General features: G+C 39.3%; 1 protein-coding gene across 3 annotated transcripts in view; it reads left to right on the forward strand.

Annotated features, from left to right (window-relative positions):
* The window catches only part of RRAGB (Ras related GTP binding B), a 38761-nt gene extending 13455 nt beyond the window's left edge, over window positions 1–25306 (forward strand). For all 3 annotated transcript variants that reach the window (XM_002831714.6, XM_054544644.2, XM_054544643.2), the window contains 6 exons: window positions 302–524; window positions 17656–17751; window positions 19933–20055; window positions 22364–22455; window positions 23734–23849; window positions 24778–25306. In XM_002831714.6, the coding sequence (XP_002831760.1) occupies window positions 302–524; window positions 17656–17751; window positions 19933–20055; window positions 22364–22455; window positions 23734–23849; window positions 24778–24875 (748 nt within the window). In that variant the 3' untranslated portion in view covers window positions 24876–25306. The remainder of the gene's footprint in view (window positions 1–301; window positions 525–17655; window positions 17752–19932; window positions 20056–22363; window positions 22456–23733; window positions 23850–24777) is intronic.
* The last annotated feature ends 663 nt before the right edge of the window (window positions 25307–25969 follow it).

Here is a 25969-nt window from a genome sequence, read left to right on the forward strand (position 1 = left end):
GTGTTTAGAACATAAGGAGAGGAGCAGAGAAATGGATCTGGTACAGGAGAATCAATGGGACCTGGTAAGAAACAGAAAAGGGGCTGCACCAAATTGTTGACGTGCTTTGCAAACTTCTTTTGTTGGCTCAAGTTGTTGCTCAAGAGGTGAGAAGGTAAGGCCAGACTTATTTGTTATGATTTGCCCTTTAAATTGAAGCCTTAAGATTGTCTTTCACATTGATCAAGCCAGCAAAAATAGGTTATAAGGAGGAGTGATTGAATTGAGGATTTGCTTACTATATATATTTTTTTTCTATCAGGCAAGACACCTTCATGGAAAATTATTTCACTAGCCAGCGGGACAACATCTTCCGAAATGTGGAGGTTCTGATTTATGTCTTTGATGTGGAGAGCCGCGAACTGGAAAAGGACATGCACTATTACCAATCATGCCTGGAGGCCATTCTGCAGAATTCTCCAGATGCCAAAATATTTTGCTTGGTACACAAAATGGATCTGGTACAGGAGGATCAACGGGACCTGGTAAGAAACAGAAAAAGTGCTGCACCAAATGCTTGACATGCTTTGCACACTTATTTTGTAGAGGTATAGGTAAATTTGTACCATTTTTTCAGGAATAAAAAGTCAGCAGAAGTTTTCAAAGTAAAGTTTTGTCATTTACTTTAACTAAACGCTCTTTTAAACACATTTTCAATAAGGGAAAGATTTATTAGTAAATAATTTTCAGAATTAGGCAAGGAATCTGTCCAAGTGATCTCACTAAGCAGCATTTATTTATTTTTAAAATATATTTGCTGCCCAAGTTTTATTGTCCTTCAAAGCAGGGAGATAGTGTCAAGGTTAAGACCCACTAGGAGTGAGATGAAGAGAGGTTGCTGCTTTCATTAGATTGACTTAGGAAACTGGTATGTACCAGGTCAAGTGCCAACCACAGTGTGTTAGGCACTATGCCAGGTCCCTCATAATTTCACTGATTTACTAGATTTCTCTTTTGTGACATGGGAGTTAGTACACACAAATTTAAACCAGAGAAGGCACAGTAGCGGTGTGATGTCACCAAGATAGTGGAGTAGGAGATAACCAGTCTTCATTCCCCTACAGAAAAACAAATATAGATAGCTATCCACAAACCAAAATAGCCCGGAGAAGGCTCAAAGACCCATTATAGAAAGACATAGTAAAATGGGTAAACTCCTGCTTAGCTGTGAGACTCCAGGATTGGCAAGTCATATAGTCTAGCTTCAATATAGTGTGTCTAGTTTGCTCAATATAAAATAAGAGGATTGGATTTTAAGGTCTATGCTGAAAGAGAAGATCCTCCTCTATTTCTAAGGGTATAAAACTAAGGAAAGCAGTTTTAGGATATGCTGGTCATATAGAGGAATACAGTTTCTCTTTGAGTTGGAGTATAAGAATCTAAGGAAATCCTTTAATGAAAGAATTTTTTGTAATTGCTGTGGTAAGGAATACTTTTTTATATGACTAGTTACAGGATTGCCTCCACTGTTCTAGTGTTTTGGTATTTACAGGTTAGCTTATAGGCTTTCAAAAACCATTTGAAGGGTTCCATATTTGACTCAGAAAACTGCTTTTGATTATTTAGTAGTCTTTTTAGCTCTTTCTCCCTCAACTTCTGTCATGAAGTATTAATTACTATTTAATACCTAATAATTAATATGGTTTTACTTCAGCAGAAAATCATGTATGTAGCTTGGGTCTTGAGTTTTTGAGGGCCTTGTTATTGCTCTTGCTGTTTTATTCTCATTTCCTTTAAAAATCACTTTATTTCCTAGCCAAAATTGCAGTAGAAAAACTTACAGCATTCCAATAAATGAGCTCCTTTAAACATTTAGAAGTGTTTTATTCACTTGTAATTTTCTGTTTTTTTAGTATTTTTATTTATTTTATTATTTCAGTAACTTTATGGTTATATGTGGTTTTTGGTTACATGGATGAATTTTACTATGGTCACGTCTGGGCTTTTAGTGCATTCATCACTTGAATAGTGTACATTATACCCAATAGGTAATTTTTCTTCCCTCACCCCCCACAACCTCCCCGTTTCTGTGTCTCCGGTGTCCATTATACCACTCTGTATGCTTTTGTGTACCCATAGCTTAGCTCCTACTTACAAGCGAGAATGTGCAGTATTTGGTTTTCCATTCCGGAGTTATAAACAAGATAGTTTGACTTCCTTTTTTCAGTTTGGATCCCCTTTATTTCTTTCTCTTGCCTGATTGCTCTGGCTAGGACTTCTAGTACTATGTTGAATAGAAGTTGTGAAAGTGGATATAATTGTCTTTTTCCAGTTCTTAGGGGGAATGCTTTAAACTTATCTCCATTCGTTTTGATGTTGGCTGTGGGTTTCTCATAAAAGGCTCTTACTATTTTGAGGTATGTTTCTTCTGTGCCTAGTTTGTTGGAGGTTTTTTATCATAAAGTGATGCTGAGTTTTATTGAATGCTTTTTCTGCATCTATTAAGATGATCATATGGTTTTTGTTTCTAATTCTGTTTATATAGCGAATCACATTTATTGACTTGTGTATATTGAACCACGCTTGCATCCCTGGGATGAAACCCACTTGGTCTTGTTGAATGATCTCTTTGATGTGCTGGTAGATTAGGTTTGCTAATATTTAGTTGAAGATTTTTGCATTTATGTTCATTGAGTATATTGATTTGTAGCTTTCTTTTTTTCTTATGTCCTTTCGTGGCTTTGGTATTAGGATGACACTGGCTTTGTAGAATGAGTTAAGAAGGATTCCCTCATTCTCAATGTTTTGGGACAGTTTCAGTTGGATTGGCATCAGTTCTTTGAATGTCTCATAGAACTTGGCTATGAATCTATCTGGTCCTGGGTTTTTTTTTTTGGTTGGGAAATTTTGGTTTTTTTTTTTGAGATGGAGTCTCGCTCTGTCGCCCAGGCTGGAGTGCAGTGGTGTGGTCTCGGCTCACTGCAAGCTCTGCCTCCCAGGTTCACGCCATTCTCCTGCCTCAGCCTCCCGAGTAGCTGGGACCACAGGCGCCTGCCACCACGCCCGGCTAATTTTTTGTATTTTTAGTAGAGACGGGGTTTCACCATGTTAGCCAGGATGGTCTGAATCTCCTGACCTCGTGATCTGCCTGCCTCGGCCTCCCAAAGTGCTGGGATTACAGGCTTGAGCCACCGTGCCCGGCCGGGTTTTTTTTTTTATTACTGATTACGTCTCACTGGTTGTTAGTGCTCTGTTCAGGATTTCTATTTTTTTTCCTGATTCAAGCTTGTGTGGTTGTATATTTCCAAGAATTTATCCATTTCCTTTAGATTTTGTACTTTGAGTGCATAGAAGTGTTCATAGGAGTCTTAGTCATCCTTTGTATTTCTGTGTTATCAGTATGATGTTTCCATTTTCATTTCTGATAGAGCTTATTTGAATCTTCTTTTCTTGCTTTATCTAGCTAGTGGTTTATTAATTTAGTTTATCTTTTCAAGGAACCAACTTTTTGTTTCATTGACCATTGTATTTTTTAAATTTATTTTCAATTTTCTTGAGTTCTACTCTAATCTTTGTTATTTCTTATTTCTTTTCTTCTGCTAGCTTTGGGTTTGGCTTGTTCTTGTTTCTCCAGTTCCTTGAGGTGTGATGTTAGGTTGTAAATTTGTGATCTTTTTGTCCTTTTGATGTAGGCATTTAGTGCAATAAACTTTGATCTTAGCACTGCTTTTGCTATATTCCAGAGATTTTGATAACTTGTGTCAGTATTTTCATTCATTTCAAAAAATTTTATAATTTCCATCTTGATTTTATTTTTGACCCAAAGATCATTGAAGAATAGACTATTTAATTTCCATATATTTGTATGGTTTTGAGAATTCCTCTTGGAATTGATTTCTGGTTTTATTCTGCTTTGGGCTGATTCAATACTTGATATGATTTTGATTTTTTAAAATTTATTAAGACTTCTTTTGTGGCCTGGCATATAGTCTGTCTTGAAAAAGTTCCATGTGCTGACAATCAGAATGTATATTCTGCAGTTTTTGGGTAGAATGTTCCGTAAATGTCTGTTAAATCCACTTGTTCTAGAGTCCAGTTTAAGTCCAGTGTTAGTTTGTTGACTTTCCGCCACAATGATCTATCCAGTGCTGTCCATGGGGTGTTGTAGTCCTCCACTATAATTCTATTGCTTTCTATCTCTTTTTCTTAGGTCTAGTAGTTTCTGTTTTTATGAATCTGGGAGCTCTGGAGTTAGGCGTGCATATATTTTGGGTTGTTATATCTTCTTGTTGAATTGATTTCTTTATCATTATATAATGACATTTTTTGTCTTTTTTACTGTTGTTGATTTAAAGTCTGTTTTATCTAAGAATAGTTATTCCCACTTGCTTTTGGTTTCCATTAACATGGAATATTTTTCCTACCCATCTACCTTAAGTCTGTAAGAATCTTTACAAGTTAACTGGGTCTCTTGAAGACAGCAGATATTTGATTTGTGTTTTTTTCATTCTGTCCATCTGTTATCTTTTAAGTGGCACATTTAGACCATTTACATTCAATGTTAATATTGACATGTGATGTACTGTTGCAGTCATCGTGCTGCTACCTAGTTGCTTGGTTTTCTTCAATGTGTTACAGTTTTATAAGTCCTGTGAATTTTTTGCCTTCAAGTGTTTTTATACTGGTGCATATGACCTTTCATTTAGATATTTAGAACTCCTTTTGCATTTCTTATAGGTCTGGTCTGGTGGAGACAAATTCCATCAGCATTTGCTTGTCTGGGAGAGACTTCATTTCTCTTTCATGTATGAAACTTAGTTTTGATAGATACAGAATTCTTGGCTGACAGTTATTCCGTTTGAGGAGACTAAAGATAGGACTCAATCCCTTTTGGCTTGTAAGGTTTCTGCTGAGAAGTCTGCTGTTAGTCTGATAGGTTTTCCTTTGTAAGATATCCAATGCTTTTGTCTCACTCTTCTTAGAATTCTTTCCTTCATGTTGACTTTAGATAGCCTGATGACTTGGTAATGTCTTTTTTATAATGAATCTCCTAGGAGTTCTTTGAGCTTCTTGTATTTGGATGTCTAAATTTCTAGCAAGACCAGGAAAGTTTTCCTCAAATATTTCCTCAAATGGATTTTCCAAGCTTTTTGCTTTTTCTTCTCCCTCAGGAACACCTGTGATTCTTAGATTTGGATGTTTTATACCTAAACCCATATTTACTGGAGACTTTGTTCGTTTCTTTTAATTCCTTTTTTAAAATTTTTATCTGATTGTGTTAATTTGAAAGCCTTGTCTTCAAGCTCTGAAATTCTTGTTCTACTTGGTCCAGTTATTTCTTTATGTTGGTTTCTAACTTTCTCTTGGATATCATTTAGCAACCTAATAATTAACATTTTGAATTCTTTATCTGATATTTCAAAGATTTCATTTTGGTTTGGATCCATCACTGGAGAGTTAGTGTGATCTTTTTAGGGGTGTTGTAGAACTCTGTTTTTGCATGTTGCCAGAATCATTTTTCTGGTTCCTTCTCATCTGGGTGGACAATTTCCTCTTATTATTTTTGAATGTATTTCTGATTTTACTGGGTTTTTAAATGTTTTTCTCCCCTTGAGGATGTGACTTTAATGTGTGTAGTGTATGGTCACCTAGCTTTGGCTCTGGGTGCTTTCAGTGGCAAAGACTGTGTATGAGCTCTTTGGTTGTAGAGAATCTTTGTGCAATGGCTTTCTTAGCTGCTGGTTGTAGTAGCAGTGTGCTGGGTGTGTGAGAAGGCTCACTGTCTCCCATGGGCCAGAATGGCAGAGGTCTCATGAAGCTTGTCTCATTTCTCTGTGCTGTGCATTTTATTATTTTTGTGAAAAATATACTGGGGAAAAAAATAACAAAGTGCATACCACTGGGGAATGAGATAAGCTTCATGAGACCTCTGCCATTGAATAGTTCAGCCTTCATGCTAGTACAGGCACCCACAGGTAAAAACCAGCTGCAGCTGAAGCAGGTGGGTATATGCAGTACCCCATTTGTGGGCAGAAGGCCCAGCCTTGACTGAGCTGGCTGGGAGAGCTCTCAGTGAAATGTACTGAGGTCTTTACAGGGGGACAGAAGGGAGCCACCTCAGCTCCTCTCCCAGGCCAGCAGGAAGGCCATCTGCTTCCTCATCATGCCCTTGTCCCAGTGTTCTGGATATTCAGATCAGACAAGCACCTCTGTCCATCTGCAGGAATGCTGACATTCCATGTAAAGAGGGGTTGTGACTTTACTTCTTGTGCAAGCCTGAACCCAGAGGGCACTCCTCTTGTGGAGATGTAGTCACCCTGAAGTGCTCCAGAAAGACTGTCTATAGGCACACTCATGCTGAGTTCCTGGAAGAGAAGCCCCAGCTGTATCTGCAAGTGGTGGGCAAGGGGGAGAAGTTTCCTTCTCTGGGTCCCTTCATGAGCACCGGAGCTGCCTGACTGCTGGGGTAGAACTGCAGTTTTTCACCACTGAGCATGGCCTTGCACCTGTGCCTCTGCTGAAGGAAACTTCCCACAAGTGGAAACTTCTGGGACTCAAGGCCTGCAGTCTGGTTTCTTTTGTCCCACAGGGTGCTCCCTTGATGTGGTGCACTCCCTGTTCCCATAGGTGTGGCAGTCCCTCAGGGCCAGACTACTGCAAATCCTGCTGCCCATCTGGTCTAGCCACCTTGTGGGGCTTCCACACTCTAAGCTGGTGCTGGGGGAATATGTGCAAGGCATCCAGTGATGTGAACACAAGGATTGAAGGTCCCTGAGCAAAACAAAGTCTCTCAATGGGTGCACATCCAGCATAGCACCCACTGCTATAGCTCAGGTCCGGGGGAAAGTGTGAAGGGACCTTGTGCGAGCAAGGTAATGCCCTTGAGGAGTCCCTAAATCACAGCCCACTGTGGTACTTGTGCTCGTGAGTGCAAAGGAGTCCTCTTTGAGCTTGGATACCAGCAGTCTGCTGCAAGGGCCAGAGAGGCCAAGAGCACTCCCACCTCCTCTGTCCACAGATTACTGAGTCTCTGAGGGTTTGATCTCTGCCAGCTTCTTGTTACTTTCTTTTTTCTTTTTTGGTGTGTCACAGATTCTTCCACTGAACTCTGATAAGCTCCAGCACTCTCCGCTTAACATTCCATTTGGGCTATGATTATTCATCTGTAGTTTCGGTTCTTCCTTCTGAAGAGAATTGGTCACTGATGCTTCTTATCAGCCAAGTGGAGAAACTCTCTGATGCCAAAGGCTGTGGACAGGTCTGCAGGATGTGCAGTGGCTTAGGCTCTGCTCTGAGCTTCAGAGGGGGACAATGTTGGGTGGATCTGGACCAAGCTGCCCTGCCCTCTGGTCTCCCAGCAGGTGTAAGCACAAGCTCTGATAAGGGTAGCAGGGGAGTGACATAGACTCTGAAAGATTTCCCTGGCTAAAAATAGTCTTAGTGTGATGGCTCTCTCAAATCCCAGCTATAGTAGTAATGTACTAGGCACATGAGTAGGCTCAAGACCTCCTGATTAGCTGGGATGGTGTGGGTAAATGATGTTAGCTGAGGTCATGCAGAAGTTTTCTCCTTCTCAAGTGGTGTGTTATTGTGTCAGCAGATGTTGTAATGGGCTGCACCAGTTGGCCTCTAGCCAGGAGGTGGCGTTTGTAGGAGAGAGCCAATTGTGATAGTGGCCATGGGATTTGTTCCTGGCTTATGATACCCAGGGGAAGAACTTGTGTCTCAGGCTATGGGCAAGGCCATGGAACTCCCAAAAGTCCCTGTCTGTTGTGTTATGCTACCAGGGCAGGTGGAAGGGCAAAACCAGGTTTGGGCTGGGTCAAACAGATTTGCACTCTGGCTCACCATGTGTAAGCACAAGCAGTGGTCGCAATGGGGCTTGGAGGGCAGTTCCCTGGCCACTAGGGTAATGTTCCAGGGAGAAGCACAACTGACTCTGCTGCACAAAAGAATCCACATTGGGAGAAGGAGTAGCAGGTGTCAGTGAGACCCACCCAACTCCCACACTCTTGACAAGGTGGGTATCACAACCACAGTCTTCTGCTGGCAGCAGCTAGCTGGATCCCAGGCAGTCTGTGTTAAGAATGCAAAACTGCCCCAGGCCATACGCCTTCCTGCTGCCTGAGACAGAAACTATGCCTTTCAGGCCTCACCTCTCCCTGTTTGTTCACGAAGCTGGGGCACTTGGCTGCTGCTCCTGTGGCAAGAGCGTACTTCCCACTCGCCCCTCAGTTCTGGCCAAGGGAGTTTGTCCCCACTCGAGAGATTAGACTGCAGATCTCAGTTGGGAGCTTCTCCCATCCTGTGACCACAGCCTGAGTTAGCTGTGAGGTTCCTCTATCAAGAATGGTTTCCTTCTGTCCCCACTGGGGTTTCAGGGTACATGCAAAGTACTTCTCAATACCGCTCTTTTTCATATACTTCCCACTGCTCACCAAATCAACTCCAGTGCTGGGTAGGGTTAAGGTGCTCCCCTGTGGCCTGGCTTGCTCAGCTTCTCAGTGGGAATGTGTATCAAGGAGACATTCTCTCCCCCTTTCATGCTCTGGAGACTCACAGTGGTCTGCCTGGCTCATGGTGTAGGTTGCTGCCCACCACTTCTTTCAAAGTGTCTGAAGCTTCTTTCAGTTTTTCTGTTGAGTTCCTGTGTTCCTTCTTGGATAAAAATTTACACTGTGAATCTCTACACACCACTCTGCTGTTTCCAAGCAGGTGAGGCCCTCTAACAAAGCCTTCAGTCTACCATCTTGGAAAAAAAAAATCACTTTTGATTAATCATCTTATTATTTTCTAAATGCGTATATAAAGATTTCCAAAGATAGATTAATATTCTTCAAGATACTTTAAGTTTAGTTAAGAAAAGTATATTATTTATTTTATTAAAAATGTAGACTTAGAAGTTTTAAGGTAAAATGGTTAGTGTACTTCCCTAAATATCCATTTCAGCTAAGATTGGTGCAAAAATAATTGTGATTTTGCTGGGCGCGGTGGCTCACGCCTGTAATCCCAGCACTTTGGGAGGCCGAGGCGGGTGGATCACAAGGTCAGGAGATCGAGACCATCCTGGCTAATACAGTGAAACCCTGTCTCTACTAAAAATACAAAAAATTAGCTGGGTGCGGTGGCGGGCGCCTGTAGTCCCAGCTACTCGGGAGGCTGAGGCAGGAGAATGGCATGAACCCGGGAGGCGGAGCTTGCAGTGAGCCCAGATAGCGCCACTGTAGTCTGGCCTGGGCAAAAGAGCAAGACTCCATCTCAAAAAAAAAAAAAAAAAAAAAAAAATTGTGATTTTGAACCATGAATTTTAAATCATTATGACTAGGCTCAAACACATCTTTCTGAATGAAAATAGGAACCATTACAATCAACACATTTTTGCCAACAAGAAACAAATTTGTTTATTCCTGTAGCACAAAAATCCGTGCTTCGGGATTCGACAAACTATTGGAAAGAATTTTCTGCATCCTGCTGGCTGTGGAAGTGTTTTCCCTGCAAAAGGTTGTCGAGATGCTTGAAGTGGTAGTTGGTTGGCAAGAGGTAAGGTGAATATGGTGGATGAGGCAAAACATCATAGCCCAATTTCTTCTACTTTTGAAGTGTTGGTTGTGCAATGTGCAGTTGGGTGTTGTCATGGAGAATTGGGCCCTTTCTGTGACCAGTGCTGGCTGCAGGCGTTGCAGTTTTTGGTGCATCTCATTGATTTGCTGAGCATATTTATCATATGTAATGGTTCCCCCGGGATTCAGAAAGCTGTAGTGGATCAGACCGGCAGCAGACCAACAAACAGTGACTATGACTTTTTTTGTGCAAGTTTGGCTTTGGGAAGTACTTTGGAGCTTCTTCTTAGTCCATCCTCTGAGCCAATTGTCACCAGTTGTCATATAAAATCCACTTTTCGGTGACATCTCAATCCAATTGAGAGATCATTTGTTGTTGCATAGGATGAGAGAAGACAACACTTCAAAATAATACTTTTTTTTTTTTTTTTTTTTTTTGCTCAGCTCATGAGCAAACCTTTAGAGCTTTTTCACCTTTCCAGTTTGCTTCAAATGCTGAACAACCGTAGAATGGTCGACGTTGATTTCTTTGGCAACTTCTTGTGTAGTTGTAAGAGGATCAGCTTTGATGATTGCTCTCAATTGATCGTTGTCAGCTTCTGATGGCTAGCCACTATGCTCTTCATCTTCAAGGCTTGTGTCTCCTTTGCAAAACATCTGGAACCACTACTGCATCATACGTTCGTTAGCAGTTCCTGAGCCAAATGTGTTGTTGATGTTGTGAGTTGTCTCCGCTGCTTTATGACCCATTTTGAACTCGAATAAGAAAATCGCTCAAATTTGCTTTTTGTCTAACATCATTTCCATAGTCTAAAATAAATATAAAATAAACAGCAAGTAATAAGTCATTAGCAAAAAAACATAAAGTGAGAAATGAACATTAAAATGATGTCTAACATAACTACATTTACTTAAGAATGTATTCCAATATCAAATGGCAAATTTCAACAATACAAAAACCGCACCTAGTTATTTTCTTCTATGTGTGTATCTTAGGGTTCTCCAGGGAAACAGAACTAACTAATCGTGTGTGTGTGTGTGTGTGTGTGCGCGTGCATAGAAAGACAGGAAGAGACACACACACGCAGAGAGAGGGGTATTTATTTTAAGGCCTCCAACTGATTAAATAAGGCCCACTTATATTATAGAGGGTAATCTTTACCCAGAGTCTCCTGGTTTAAATGTTAATCTCATCTGAAAAATACCTTCACAGTGATATCTGGACTGCTGTTTGACTAAATGTCAGGATACTGTGGCCTAGTCAAGTTAACACATAAAACTAAATATTACAGTCACACCCCTTGTCAACTTGGCACTCATACACGTCTACTGAAACCATACCTAATCTTCAAATAAAAGCAATAACAAGGTCATACTTCCATTTAACATGATACAGTAATCCTGCATACAACCAAAAATGCAGTAATCATTTTCCCAGAAGAGGATGTAAAGTTATTGACTAATGTTTATTCTTCTTTTACATTATAATGTAAAGTTAACAATACTTAAATATTATGATATATCATATGATATGTTCATGATAAGAGATTAAAAGGGAAAAAACAGACATTTACTTTATATACATATATACATATTCATAACAAAATCAAGATGAAGTACTCATGACAATTGCAATTCTCATTTGTATATCTGGTCACGTGATTTTTAGCTGATCTTCATAACTGCCTTATTCAGTTCCAGATTACCTTTGCCCACAGCAATCACCTCAGCTTGTTGTATTCTCTGGTGGGGTGACCCAAAGACCATTAGTGGACCTTCCTGAATTGGGCATTGTCGTTTTCTATTGAGTTTAATCACAGAGCATGGTATTACTAAGAGACATCCTAAGAGCTCTCCTGTATTCCAGAAATACTCTTCTTCCTTAATATCTATTTTGGAGGAGCAATCCAGTTTCCCCATGGTAGTCAGGATCAGTCAGTCTAGTCAGCATAGTAACTTCCTTCTTTGCCTGTTGATTCAGAGGCTTGAGGGACCCAAGGTGGCTGGTTGGCAGTCTTAACTTCCAGTTCAGTGGAATCACTGTATCTCCTGGTAGACACATTTATGCCTTTGGAACTGAGACCTCTAGGCCAGCAGAGCATAAGGTCACAGGGGCAGTTTCCACCCCATGAATCCTCACTATAAAATTAAAGGCACCATTTACTGGACGCTGATTCAGAGCACATACAGCCTCCTAGAGAACCTTGCCTAGCTCTGCAAAGTATTGCAACTATCTAACATAGTTGGCACTGTAAATGAGTCTTCAAAAGGCCATTCTAACCAGGTATGATGGCTAATGCTTGTAGTTCTATCTCCTTGGGGGAGGGTAAGGCAAGAGGGTTGCCTAGCCTCATTGAAATCCAGCCTAGGAACATAGTGAGATGTATCTCTAATTAAAACAAAACAAAAGGCCGTTCTGACATTCTGTCAAGCCAGCTGCTTTAGGATGGTGGGGAACATGGTAAGACCAGTGAATTTCATGAGGATGAGCCCATTGCCTCACTTTATTTGCTGTGAAGTGAGTTCCTTGATCAGAAGCAATGCTGTGTACAATATTGTGATGGTGGATGAGGCATTCTGTAAATCCATATATAGTAGTTTTGGCAGAAGAAATGGATGCAGGGAAGGCAAATCCATATCCAGAATGTGTAATTCAGTAATCATGTCCCTTCCATGATGGAAGCAGATGAGTGTAATCAACCTGCCACCAGGTACTTAGCTGATCACCTTGGGGGATAGTGCCATATCAGGGACTCAGCGTTGGTCTCTGTTGCTAACAGATTGAACACTTAGTCATGGCTGTAGTCAGATCAGCCTCGGTGAGTGGAAGTCCATGATGCTGAGCCCATACATAACAACCCTGCCACCATGGCCACTTTATTCATGAGCTCATTGGGCAGTTACCTGCATGGTTGGAGAAAGAGGCTGAACAGGTCATCGTATCTACTTGGTTATTAAAATCCTCTTCTGCTGAAGTCATTCTTTGGTGGCATTCATATGAGACACAAATATCCTCACATTTTTCACCCATTCAGAAAGATCTGTGTATATACTTCTTCCACAGACCTTTTTGTCACCAATTTTCCAGTCATGTTCCTTCTAAGTCCCTGACCATCCAGCAAACCAGTGGCCATAGCTCATGAATTGATAACTAATTGTACATCTAGCCATTTCTTCTTCCTAGCAAAGTGAACAACCAGGTGGTCAAAGTTCTGCCCATTGGGAGGATTTCCCTTTACCACTTTCTTTCAGGGCTGTCCCATAAAGGGGCTGTAGTATTGCAGTTGTCCACTTCCAGATGGCACCTGCGTATCATGCAGAACTATCTGTAAACCAGTCCTGAGTTTTCTTTCTCTGTCAGCTGATTGTGGGGAACTCCCCATAAGGCCATAGTTGCAGGCTGGAAAAGAGAGGGTAGTATAGGCCGGACATGGTGGCTCATGCCTGTAATCCCAGCTCTTTGGGAGGCCGAGGTGGGCAAATCACTTGAGGTCAGAAATTCAAGACTAGCCTGGCCAACATGGCAAAACCCCATCTCTACTAAAAATACAATAATTAGCCAGGCGTGGTGGTGTGCGCCATGCGCCTGTAGTCCGAGCTACTCAGGAGGCTGAGGCACAAGAATCACTTGAACCCGGGAGGTGGAAGTTGCAGTGAGCTGAGACTGCGCCACTGCACTCCAGCTTGGGTGACAGAGTGAGTCAAAAAAAAAAAAAGTAGTATAGCAGGAATGGGGACTGTGGCCATGTTCCTTACTTGTTCATCCAAGGCCTACTTGAGCCTGATCTCATATATACCACTTTAATTTGGTGATGGAGTCCTACTGTGTATGCACAACTTTATGGCTTGGTAGGTCAAATAATACCCAGTTCATGATGGGTAGCTCAGGTCTCATGGTTACTTAGTGGCCCATGATTAAGTGTTCAGTCTATACTAAGACCTAATAGCAAACCAAGAACTGTTTCCCAAAAGGAGTATAGTTATCTATGAACAACAGCTGGGCTTTGTATGCTGAAGGCATGTGCTGCAGTTCACATATGGGGGCTTGCCAGTGACTCCACATGGCATCCCTGTCTGCCATTGACACTTCAAGCACCATTGGATATGCTGGATCATATGATCCAAGTGGAAAGCAGCTTGAGTAGCAGCCTGAACCTTCTGTTCTGGGACCTACTTAAAACTGTCAGGTTTTTGGGTCACTTGGTAAATGGGCCAGAGTAACATAGCCAAATGAAGACTGTGTTGCCTCCAAAATTCAGAGACTTACTAGATGTTGTGCCTCTTTCTGGGTTGTAGGAGGGGCCGGATGCAACAACTTATCCTTCACCTTAGAAGGGGTATCTCTCCATACCACTGCACTCCTCAAAATTTCACTGAGTAGAAGGCCCCTGAATTTTTTGTCAGATTTCCCATCCTCTGGCATGCAGCTATCTTACCAGTAAGTCTAATATAGTTGTTGCTTCTCGCTCATTAGGTCCATTCAGCATAATGTCATCAATGTAATGGACCTGCCTAATATCTTGTAAAAAGGGTGGTCAAGATTCTTGTGAAGGTGGTCAAGATTCTTGTGAAGCAAATTATGACATAGGACTAGAGAGCTGATATACTCCTGCAGCAGGACAGTGAAGTGTATTGCTGGGCTTGCCCGCTGAAAGCAAACAACTTACAGTGTACTTATGGTGGGCCTTAATAAAGACAGGTATGGAGAAAAGAGCATTTGTTAGAAAACTAGCTGCATACAGGTACCAGAGGATATGTTAATTTGCTCAAGCAATGAAACCACATTTGGCACAGCAGCTACAATTGTAGGCACCATCTAGTTAAGTTTATGACAGTCCACTGTCCAGGAGCCATCTTTCTTCTACACAGGCCGAATACGAGATTTGAAGGAGGATGTGGTGGTAATCACCAACTCTGCATCTTTCAAGTCTGATGGTGGCACTAACCTCTGCAATCCCTCCAGGAATATGCAATATTGCTTTTGGTTACCATTTTCCTAGGTGGAGGTCATTCTAATGGGTTCCACCTGGCTTTTCTACCACAACAGCCTGCACTCCACAGGTCAAGAGACCAATGAGGGATTCTGCCAGTTGTTGAGCATGTCTGTTTCAATTTTGTACTCTGGAACAGGGAAAATAACCCACAAGAAGGTTGCAAGGACCCACTGGGCCTACATGAGACAGACCTGAGCTAAAACTCCATTGATTACTTAACCTTTATAAGGCCCTACTTTGACTGGTGGACCACAGTTACATTTTAGGTCTCCCTGGAATTAGGGTCAATTCAGAGCTAATGATCAGTAGTAGATTATTTCCTTTTCCGTAATGCACAGTCACCCTGCTAAGAGGCCACATAGGTCCATTTGGAGGCTGGGAGGAAGACTAACAGTATAAATACTTGGCAGTGTCCTTCCTCAAGGGGACCCAGGCTCCCCTTCATTCAAGGGGTCTGGGTTTGTAAACTGGTACAAGTCTGGGTATTGATTGAGAAGCCCTGACTCTCCAATTTAATAATTCAAATTAAATTTTTTATCACTTGACCTAGAATTCTTCCACATATACAGATCAAGTAAAAAATTAGTAGACTTCCCATCCATTTCACTTCTAGGAACATCATGATAACTAGCCAACACCATAGGTCTCTACGAGTCAGACTATTCTGATTAATGCTTTGACTCTGCTTCAATTATGGTACTATGACCACCTTGTCTTTGGTGATTAAGTGCCCCCACTTGGTTCCTGTCATTCTAGGATCCAACTACTCCCGTCGCATTTAGGTTTCCCAATTCAGTGGCAGCAGTTCCCACTGAAAGTTCTAGCCTACAGAGAAGAATGATCACATAATTGGGGAAAGAAGCCGGGGCTGCCCTTACAAATTTATTTTTCATAGTCGTGCTGAAAGAAAGGTGTGTCTTCTGGAACCTCGCAGGTTTGGTGAGTAGGCCTTAACTGAATCTGTTAATACTTGAACGTTACAATGTCCCTAAAGCCTCTTTTTCTATGGATCTCTTCTTCTAGAATATACCAAGGCAGTTCTGTCATTTCAGCTTCATGTCGTTTAGGCCACCTTTTGGTCCATGTTTCATCCAGCCGTCCAAACAAACTGTTAAAGCTCTTTCTTACCCCATGGGCTGTAACATTAAGTATGGAACCTCTGCTTAATGAGCTCCTATCGGTAAATTTAGCCTGATCCAACTTTATATTTTTTCCACTATTATCCTATACCTTTAATATCTATTCCCATATATATTTCCTTGGTTTTTGTCTGTAAATTGGAGAAATTATATAGTTCTTTGGAGTATAGCATAATTCCTCATGGGTCATAGTTCACATATCACCTTTAGGAGCCTGCTGAGACTTGAACTAGTTATAGGTCTAGAAGCAAAGAGGGGTAGTGGGGGTGAATCAGGAGTGTCTTGCATGGCAGATACCTCAGAGGAGACCATTGCAGCTTTCTCAGGCCAAATAGAGTTAATCTCAGATATGGATGGAGTGGCTGCTTCTACTGGCAAAGAAGACTGAGAATTTAAGGTTTCAATTTTGCCAGCTTCATCAGGATCTTCCCAAATAACTTCCATTCCAAATTTTAGAATCTTACTTCTTCTTGGTCAATGCCTTCACTTTATTAGCAGATGCCCTGTGAGGTTGTGAATTCAGTTCGCATTGTAATTCATCCACTTAAAGGATGAGATTCTGAATTTGGTTTTCGTCAGTCTCAGCTCTGCAGCTATAGGGGGTAAGAGTTTTTTTTCAGGGCAGTCATAGAAACTTTCTGGTCATTTATAAAGTACTTATACTGATAATTCAGATCTCTGAGCTCATCCTTTCTCTACTTTGTTCAGCACAATTAGGATCAGCCGGCCAATCTCATATTTGTTATTTTGACAAAAATGTTCGAAATTATGTATGTGGTCACCTGGAACCTTGCCTCTTAAAAGTATTTTATTAGGAATATCCAGTGGTGGTATTTTGTGTATCTCTGCTGCCACATCACACTATAGATTATCAGTACTCTCTTTTCTACTGGAAAGTGAGTCATTAGGGCCTTTAAATCTAATCAGATTAGAGAACCAAACCCAGAACCAATTTAGAAAACTCATCCTTAAGATTATTCTCTAGAATCACTCTCAGTACTAAAGTCTGTGTTAGGGTTCTCCAGAATGACAGAATTAATAGAATATGTGAATATACATATACATACATACATACGTATGTGTGTGTGTGTGTGTATGTGTGTGTATTTAGAGAGAGAGAGATTGAGAAAGATTGAGATTGATTTTAAGGAACTTTCTCAACTAATTGTAGAGACAAGTCCAAAATTTGCAGGGCAGGCTGACAGACTGGAGACCCATGGAAGAGTTAATGCAGAGTTAATTTTGTGGTTCAGGTCAGAAAGCAATCTGGAGGCAAAATTCTTTTTTCTTGGGGAAATGACAGGCTTTTTCTCTTAAGGCCTTCAACTGATTGGATAAGGCCCACCCACATTATACAGAATAAACTACTCAGAATCTACTGTTTCAAATGTTAATCTTAACTAAAAAATGCCTTTGCAACAACATACAGATTGGTGTTTAACTAAATGTCTGGGTATCATGGCCTAGCTAATTTGACACATAAAATTAACCATAACAGTATGTATGTACATATTTAACAACAATCCACTGACTCCTGGGAAAATATCTGTGTATATATATTTATATAGACATTTTTCCATATGTATATATGTGTCTGAGAAAGATACATACAAGGGTTAAAATATTTTCATTTATATATTCTTGGTATGTGTATAACTATCTTAAAATGACCCAGATTTGGTGCTTTGGAGTGTTTGATGTATTTTATTAAGACTTCTCTGTATGATAAGCTTTATTTATAAACATAGTGCTCATAGTGAGTATTCAGCATAAGCAGGATAGGCCTGAAGAATTCTAACTGTTGCGCTTTTAGACCTGACCAGAAACAGTTTCTGCCATCCTAGTTTGTGAAATAGACATACTTAAAATTCCTCTTAGAAAGGAACAAAAGCTCCTGGTTAAAATATGATAAAATAACTACATCTTAGCTTGAAAGATGAGAACTATTATATGTTGATCAGTATGTTGGGCTTTTTAATTTAGATTTTTAAAGAGCGAGAAGAAGATTTGAGGCGTTTGTCTCGCCCATTGGAATGTTCTTGTTTCCGAACATCTATCTGGGATGAAACCCTCTATAAGGTGTGTATGTCTCCCTGAGTTCCCTCATTTTAAGAGCATGAAAAAAAACCTAGAAGGATATTAACAAAACTAAAAGATTTTAAACTATTTCATAGCCATCTAGATTTGTTGTACTAAAAAGAAAAATAATCTGCAACAAATTGTTTGAAGAATATCAAACTTAACATTAAGAGACTTGGGTTTTGATCTTAGATTGGGTCGACATAGCTACCAAGTCACACTGAATTAGCCAGTTTGGTCATGATTAATTTGATACTGGTCTTTGTGATAGCAGAGGTTTCACTTACTGGCGATCATCCATTTTGACCTGTTGTGGTCTCAATGCTGATTGGAGTTGTATCTAGTATTCAGGTACTTCTACATGATATAAGCTAGTCTGCCTAAGTTTGGATGGCAATAAAATGAAAATATTTAGGGAAGAGATTGGAGAAGGAGTCTTAGAATCAGACATGTTATGCCTAGCATATGGTATAATAGCTTCAACTTTCATGCCAAATTGGGGACAAGCATTCTTTCAACCAGAAGTACTGTTCCCATTGCTGGAATGGATACCACACTGCTTACACTAATTATGGAGATTACAACAATAGCTTTGTTATGGATGAAGCTGAAATTACCTTATAGGCTCCTTATTCTGATTCCTCTCTTTCTCCTACTGATCTAGTTATTTGAAGGACTAGGTCCTTTTGGGTCCTCCTGTAGTTAGCCCTTTCCTTCAGACTGCTTCTGGTATCCATTGACAAGTCTGACTCTGGGTAGGAAAGCACCCTTCTCTGTCACTGGTAGCTACAGCCTCAGTATCAACAGCATCTGACAAGTATCTACAACCAGAAGCACAGAAACCTGATGTGGCAAGGAGAAAAACCATTGGACTTTTAAATAGCCATTGCTTTTTTTTTTAACTAATTCATTTTCCCCAATATTATGTTGACCCAGCCTCACTCTAGTAACAGATCATTTTGAGATACCTGTCTAGGAAATACTGTTCTAGATTAATATGGGCCGAATTTCTCTCAAAGCCTTATTCCCATAGAACAGGTAACCGTGAATAAGGATGGACATGACGCACTGATAAGAACCAACTGCGGTGTGAAGGATGGCAATACATAACACGACCAAAGACAATTGGCTAATCACAACACTGCTGTGAGTGACAATGTCTCTGCTGTGGTTAGCTTTGGTGCCTTCTCCAAGGTAAATTCAGCAGTGACATTAACACCGACCTGGGAACTTGGAACCTGAACCCTCATGCCTAAGTAATAAAACTAATTGGAACAGAGACATGGCACTTCTATCTCTTACATCAATGTTGCATAGAGCTAACTTAAATTTTTATATTAAGTTTTATTCAACAAGCACTCATTACATACCTGCTTGATGCTGTTGGATACACAAATGACTAAGACCAGGTTCCTGCCCTCTTGTAGGGGAGAGAAGAACAAAGTACACCTTACCAGACAAATTGGAGTGAGAGTGAAGAAAGTATTATAATGAAAATACAAATAAAAGAGCCTACAAGAATAGAGGGAGAGTGTGGTTAATTTCAACTGCTTACATTAGTCATACTCCTGGATGAAGTCAGTTTTAGGCAAAAACACAGTAGACCATTTTGAATTCAATTGGATCAATAATTTATGCGGATAACAACAAACCTTTGGGAATGATAATGCCACTAGTTTCTCTTTTAATGGTATATTATTCTATTGAGGGGAGGGGCCATTTGTCTATGTGGCTCTGCTACTTTCATAAAATTGATTCTTAGGTATATGTTAAATATAGCATAATTAGGTTCTGATCTTTAGAGAAATCTACACTGTTGGACTTAAATATTTGTGACTAGATTAGGAGCTTTTTAACAAAGTAGATCATATTTTTCAACTTTTTTCCTAAGGCAACATGATGGCATTAAATATTTGTTTGCTTTCAATTATCAGTGGAAAGAAGTTTCTCCAGCATTTTAAAAAGTGTTTGAACTTAAAAAAAAAAATCAACTCAAGGATAAAAATCAGATGCTAGCTTCATTTTCTCATTTCATTTGTGTTATATCATATTTAATGTCAGTATTTGGGACTGGATTATCATCATATTTTGCTGTCCACATGTTATAGTGTACTTACTAATTTCAAATGTCTGGGACTGACTAGCTGTTAATAATAGTACACTGTGTTTCTGTTCTGTTAGGCTTGGTCCAGCATAGTTTATCAGCTGATTCCCAATGTTCAGCAGCTGGAAATGAACCTAAGGAATTTTGCTGAAATTATCGAAGCTGATGAAGTACTTCTTTTTGAGAGAGCTACTTTTCTGGTAAGAACTTTCTGCTTTGCAAATGTGCTTCACACAGTACCTTCTTTGTTTTCAGCAACAGAGAACAGCATGTCACTACTTTTAGGAAGAACCTTTTCCCTCTTGTCAACTTTAGCATGTACAGCCTTATTTATAAAATAGTATTGTCAGCAAGTGACCTGAAAGAAGCCTTTTGGTGTGTAGCTCTTTGGAAGTTAGTGAAACTTAGATTTTTCCAGGTATGTCTTATTAGAGAGTTCAGATTGTTGGCTGGGCATGGTGGCTCACGCCTGTAATCCCAGCACTTTGGGAGGCCGAGGTGGGTGGATCACCTGAGGTCGGGAGAAACCCCGTCTCTACTAAAAAATACAAAATTAACCAGGTGTGGTGACGTGTGCCTATAATCCCAGCTACTTGGGAGGCTAAGGCAGGAGAATTGCTTGAACTCGGGTGGTGGAGGTTGCGGTGAGCCGAGATCATGCCATTGCACCCCAGCCTGGGCAACAAGAGCGAAACTCCGTCTCAAAAAAAAAGAGAGTTCAGATTATTTATGCTAGTAACTGTTCATTTATGTTAAAGGATTCCTATTTCCTGTGGACTTTTTATTATGAAATGTGGGATATTTTCCTTTTGAGAAAACTCACATCCTATCCTTTTCTCTAAAAGACTCATTGAAAACTTTTAATGTAGAAGAGACGTTGTGGTCATCTCAGTGACATAGGAGTTCACATGAAGAAGTGGAGAGGGAAAGAGGCATGTTGGTATTTTTATTTTTCTTGTAAATTGAACTTAGCAACTATATTGGAGCCTATTGTTTGTATAACCCTGAAGGGGGGATGCAAAAACCAGTATTGTATTTGTAAATACATTTTTAAAATAGCAATAATAGAAACTAATTTAAGGTGTCACAACACACTGCATAAGTAATTGCTAATTAGCCTCGGTAAATGTAACTCTAAGAGCAGTTCCCAGTAAATAATTTGTTTCTGAGCCCTGCCAATGCTTGATGATTTTAGAAACAATTCTTAATCTCTAGGGACTTGTTTTCCTTCTACAAATATCTATATCATAGGTTTATTGTGCAGATGAAAATGGGACACAGGAACATTGAGCACCCAGCAAGCCTTGGCATTTAGTTGACAAACTATTAAATATTGATTCCTTTTGCTACTATAGCAACAGGGCAGAGAATCCAAAGTACAATTTTTCCCTCTTCCTTTGTGGAAATATTATTTGTAACCCCAGAGGTATTTGGGAGCCATCCTTCTAGCTGGTATAGATGGGGCAAGGAGTCCTAATTAGAGTATCTTTCTGTCTCAGCCCACTGGCAGAGGTCACTTGCTTGGAATTGTGCTACCCTGAGCCTGTTTTTCCTGCTAGTGTGAGTAACAATGAGCAAGAAAGCTATTCTGTCTTGATGTACGTGGCAGGACCGAAATCTGCTTCAGCAGTATTCCCCTACTATGTCTGCCACACATGGTTGTAGAGGTTAACCTAATATAAGCTCCCTGTTCCTTACTAATAGTAACAGGTAGTTTTTGTTTCTCTTGAGACCAAGTTTAGATGTGACTGAACATTTTCACTGAGCGGGGTGAAGTCAAGCAAGGGGGATTTGTTCTTCCACTGGTATAGAAATTATGTTTTGAAATGTTCACATTGTCTCATGGAATTTCCCTGTGAGTTTTCTTCTGGTGAGTGACTCAGTTTTGCTTCCTGCTAGACACTCTGCATCTGTATATTCAGCCTATAGGTAATACTTGTGTGGTTTTATTAAAATCTGAAAAAGTTAGAAAAAGTGTTTTCAGCTGGTGTGGGTGTCCATCCTGAATAAGTTCATTTGTAAATGTTCCTCAGGGATTGGAATCAACCAGTTAAGCTTTTAAAATATAATTCCAAAAGCTATTTGGTTAGCTCGGCCTTTATTAAAATTAAACACATGAAGTATACCTCAAGAACAGCTAGGAATTTTTATTTGTTTTTCTTTTTGATTGGTACATTTTAAAAATCGAAGACCATCATGCGAAATATTGAAATAAAATGAATATTTAGTGATTAAAGTTAGAAAAAATAGCAGTGAACCAAAATAGGCAATATGTAAATGATTTAATAAATTATAACCAAATGGTACTAGATGGGCCATCTGAATGGACGTTGAAATCACACAGAATGTTGATAAGATATAGGACAGAGGAAAAGAGACAATAAGCCAGGTGCCAAGTCTACCCTAAAAACCAGTGACCAAGGGACTGACAAATGTCTGCTTTGAGGAGTAGCAGAGGATGATATGACTATTTTGCATGGATTCAAAGGACAATATTCTTTTTCATAGGTAATTTCTCACTATCAGTGTAAAGAGCAGCGTGATGCCCATAGATTTGAGAAAATAAGCAACATTATTAAGCAGTTCAAGCTGAGCTGCAGGTAAGAGATCTAGTAGGAATGATCTGTTTATCTCTTGAAAAAATTATTACCATTTTTTAGAAGTTCAAATAACTATAGTTAACTGTACTTCTATATTCAGAATAGTTCCTTCAATCAAAGACAAAGCTAAATTCTAAGGGGCCTCCAGTTGACTGAAATGCAGGTCGTTGTCCTTTAATGCAAACTCAGCTGGTACAGAAGCATATGAAAAATATCGAAACAGAATATCCTTTTGAGATGATTGATACTATTTGGGAAGAAATAAATAGAATATTCAAGGGAGTTTTGAAAAAGAAGGAGGAAGGAGAATTTGCCTTACTGAATACCAAAATTTACTCTAAAACTACTACTTTAAGTATTTACTATTTGACTTTAAAATAGTGAGGTACTGATTCAGAAATGGTACAGAGAATGGAGAGTCTAGAAATGTTTAATCACGTTGTGTCAGCTATTGTTAAATAAAATTTGAATCATAGCATTGTGAATCTAGGAAAAAGGAATGGCTGAACATCATAATTTAGCAAAGATTTAATAATCAAAATCCTTACCCTGATAAAAGTTTGATTCCAGAACAGCAGGAATAAGTTTACTCTGTTTATGCCTTAGCACACTTTGAGACTTTCTGGAATGTTTATGCTAACATTTTGAAGAAGAAATAGCCAATGACAAGCAAATATAGTTGCCTTGTTTGTTTTCAAAGAAAAAAGACCATTTCTTGAATTTAAATGTAACACTGAAAGATATAGATATTAATCTCAATGATAAGGAAATTTCAACTTAAGATGCTTATTAAATATTGAAGAAGTCTTCTAAACATGATTTTAAACATGGATCTAGGTCTAAGCCAATTTTCATTTCACAGTCAGTTTCAAGTGCTTTAGCCAGATGTGGTGGTGTGCACCTCTGTAGTCCCAGCTACTTGGGAGGCTTAGGCAGGAAGGATCACTTGAGCCAGGATTTCAAGGCTGCAGTGAGCCATGATGGCACCACTGCACTCCAGCCTGGGTGACAGAGCGAGACTCTGACTCATAAAAAAATAAATTGAAATTTAAAAAATTTTAAAAATCAAGTCCTAGCCCACTTTTGTCCCAGTTACTTTTCAAAACATGTTAAATTCAGTATAAGAGTTTCCTTGGAAAAAGTAGAGTTAGTGATTAACCATCTTAATGAAGTGGTGAATTGAGGTATAATGCTATAAAAAAGATGTTTAACATAAATAAGAGCTTGTTGTAGTGTTATTATTTCATTCTTTAACCTCTCTTCTTCTTTTTCCTATAGCAAGCTGGCTGCCTCTTTCCAGAGTATGGAAGTCAGGAACTCTAACTTCGCTGCTTTCATTGACATCTTTACATCCAACACTTATGTGATGGTTGTGATGTCTGATCCGTCCATTCGTAAGTTTAAACTTGGCTGACCTAGGTTCAAAGCCACATACTCTATTTAAACAATTGTCGCAGAGGTAGTACTTTATTAGATACTTAAAAGCTATTTTATAGTGGGGATGGTTACATAACAATGTGAGGGCACTTAATCCCAATGAACTGTATGCTTAAAAATAATTTAAATGATAAACTTTGTGTTATGTATACTTTACCACAATAAAAAAAACTATTTTAGTACTAGTGGTAAATAGTTTTTATTTAATAGACTTATATTTTAAAGCTTAAAAATAATTTAGCCTCTAGGGTATTACGTTTTTCTTCATGGGAACTTCAAAAAGCAAGTCACTAAATCCAAGAATTTTAAAGAAAAAACCCAAATACATGATTTATGCTGCATCTGGTATAGATTTTTTAAAGACTAGTCAATCTAAGCTCTAAACTATTAAATGACAAACCATTTTATATGTCATTGCATATTCCTATGTACCACATTCTCATATTTCTGTTATGGGCATGAAGGGGTGTTTGATGCTTCCATACCATAGTAACCATGACTATCACAACCATTGAAATAAAGGTTCTTGCAGTATTTTCAGGATGGTCCCAGAAATTTAAATTAATCTTTCATCCATTGGCTTTTGCTACTTTAGGTTAATATTAAAATATAACATACATTTATGGGGTTTATGGGGTTTATGCTGTTAGCTCCAAACCAAAAGATTTTGGAAATTTATTTTGGAAATTTTGTGTTTAGAATATGAATAAATCTTCTGCTTATTCAGAAAAATTAAACCTTGATAACTTGGGACCTCCTATTCCTGTATGTTCTCTGACATACATTGAGGGATTTGGCTCTCTTTTGTTTATTTGTTTTACTAGTCAGACACTCCTTTGGCTGCCCATACTTAATTCTGTTGGGTGTTTCCGCCCCCACCCTCAGCTTCTGCAGCTACTCTGATCAACATCCGCAATGCCAGGAAACACTTTGAAAAGCTGGAAAGAGTGGATGGACCAAAGCAGTGTCTTCTCATGCGCTAAACATTGATGAATATTGTTTCACACAAAAATGAAAAGTTTCCTAATTAATGTTGTATTCATATATGTAGGCTCTGAAATGTTGTGATGCCTATTGCTTCTGTATTTCTTCTCTACTCCCTAGTCTTAATGTTTAACCTTGAATGCTATTAACTTAAATAGCCATTGAGGAGTTAGAAGATGAATTGTTCATGAAGTCGGTGTTACATAAAAGTAGGTGATATGTAAGTTTTCTGATAACAAGGTTCTAATAGTGTTTAAATGTACTGGCAACCTGGTTCCAACAGTTGTGTTTGCCAAAGCCTTTCTCAGCATCATCTTGTATTCCTTATCAGATAGTAAGTAACCTGTAAGTTTGGAGTATTACTGTTTTCTCAGCATGCATTAAAAATATTCCTTAACTTCAATTGTAAATAAACTTTTGGTGTTAGGGATTTCAGTGTCTATTTTTCTTTTCCTTGTTTCTTCAACTTTGTCCTAAGAAAGAGTAAAGGAATTTCACAGTTATCCTAGGTGAAGGGGACCTTCTGGTTGGGAAGGCACAAAATAAAATTGGATGGGAAGAATGTAGCCAGATTATGGCCTTAAAGCGAGGCAGAAGAATTCAGATATAAGACATCTAAATGTGATAGGATATAGGAAAGCATTGTGGGGAATTATGTGAAAGCAATTTTGAAAGAAAGTTAAGCTAGACCATATGTACTGACTGATGGCAGCTGGGGAAACTCTGGTAGTAATCCATGCCTGAAGTATATTGAAAGTCTGTTCAGGATGCAACTGGAGAAGGAATGCATAAAAAGTGGAGGGAAAATAGGATTTATGAGGTCCAGGAGTGGTTAATTAGGTGTAATTCCATAACACCTAATGAGATGTACCTTCATTATTCTATCAAGCAGTATTAAAACCTTTTTCAAGCTGGCAGTTGTCTTTAATTTTGTCTGCTAAGGAAAAAATGAAGCACTGTGAACTGTGAGAAACGGAGTTTGATAACACAAAGCCCTAACCTTTTCAGTTTCCATTTGCAGGAAAAGAGATGACAGAACCATTTAGGGAATCTATAGCACAGTAGACAGTAGACTCATCTCATTTCTCCTTCT

The sequence above is a fragment of the Pongo abelii genome, chromosome X (genome assembly GCF_028885655.2).
Source record: "Pongo abelii isolate AG06213 chromosome X, NHGRI_mPonAbe1-v2.0_pri, whole genome shotgun sequence".
NCBI lineage: Eukaryota > Metazoa > Chordata > Mammalia > Primates > Hominidae > Pongo > Pongo abelii.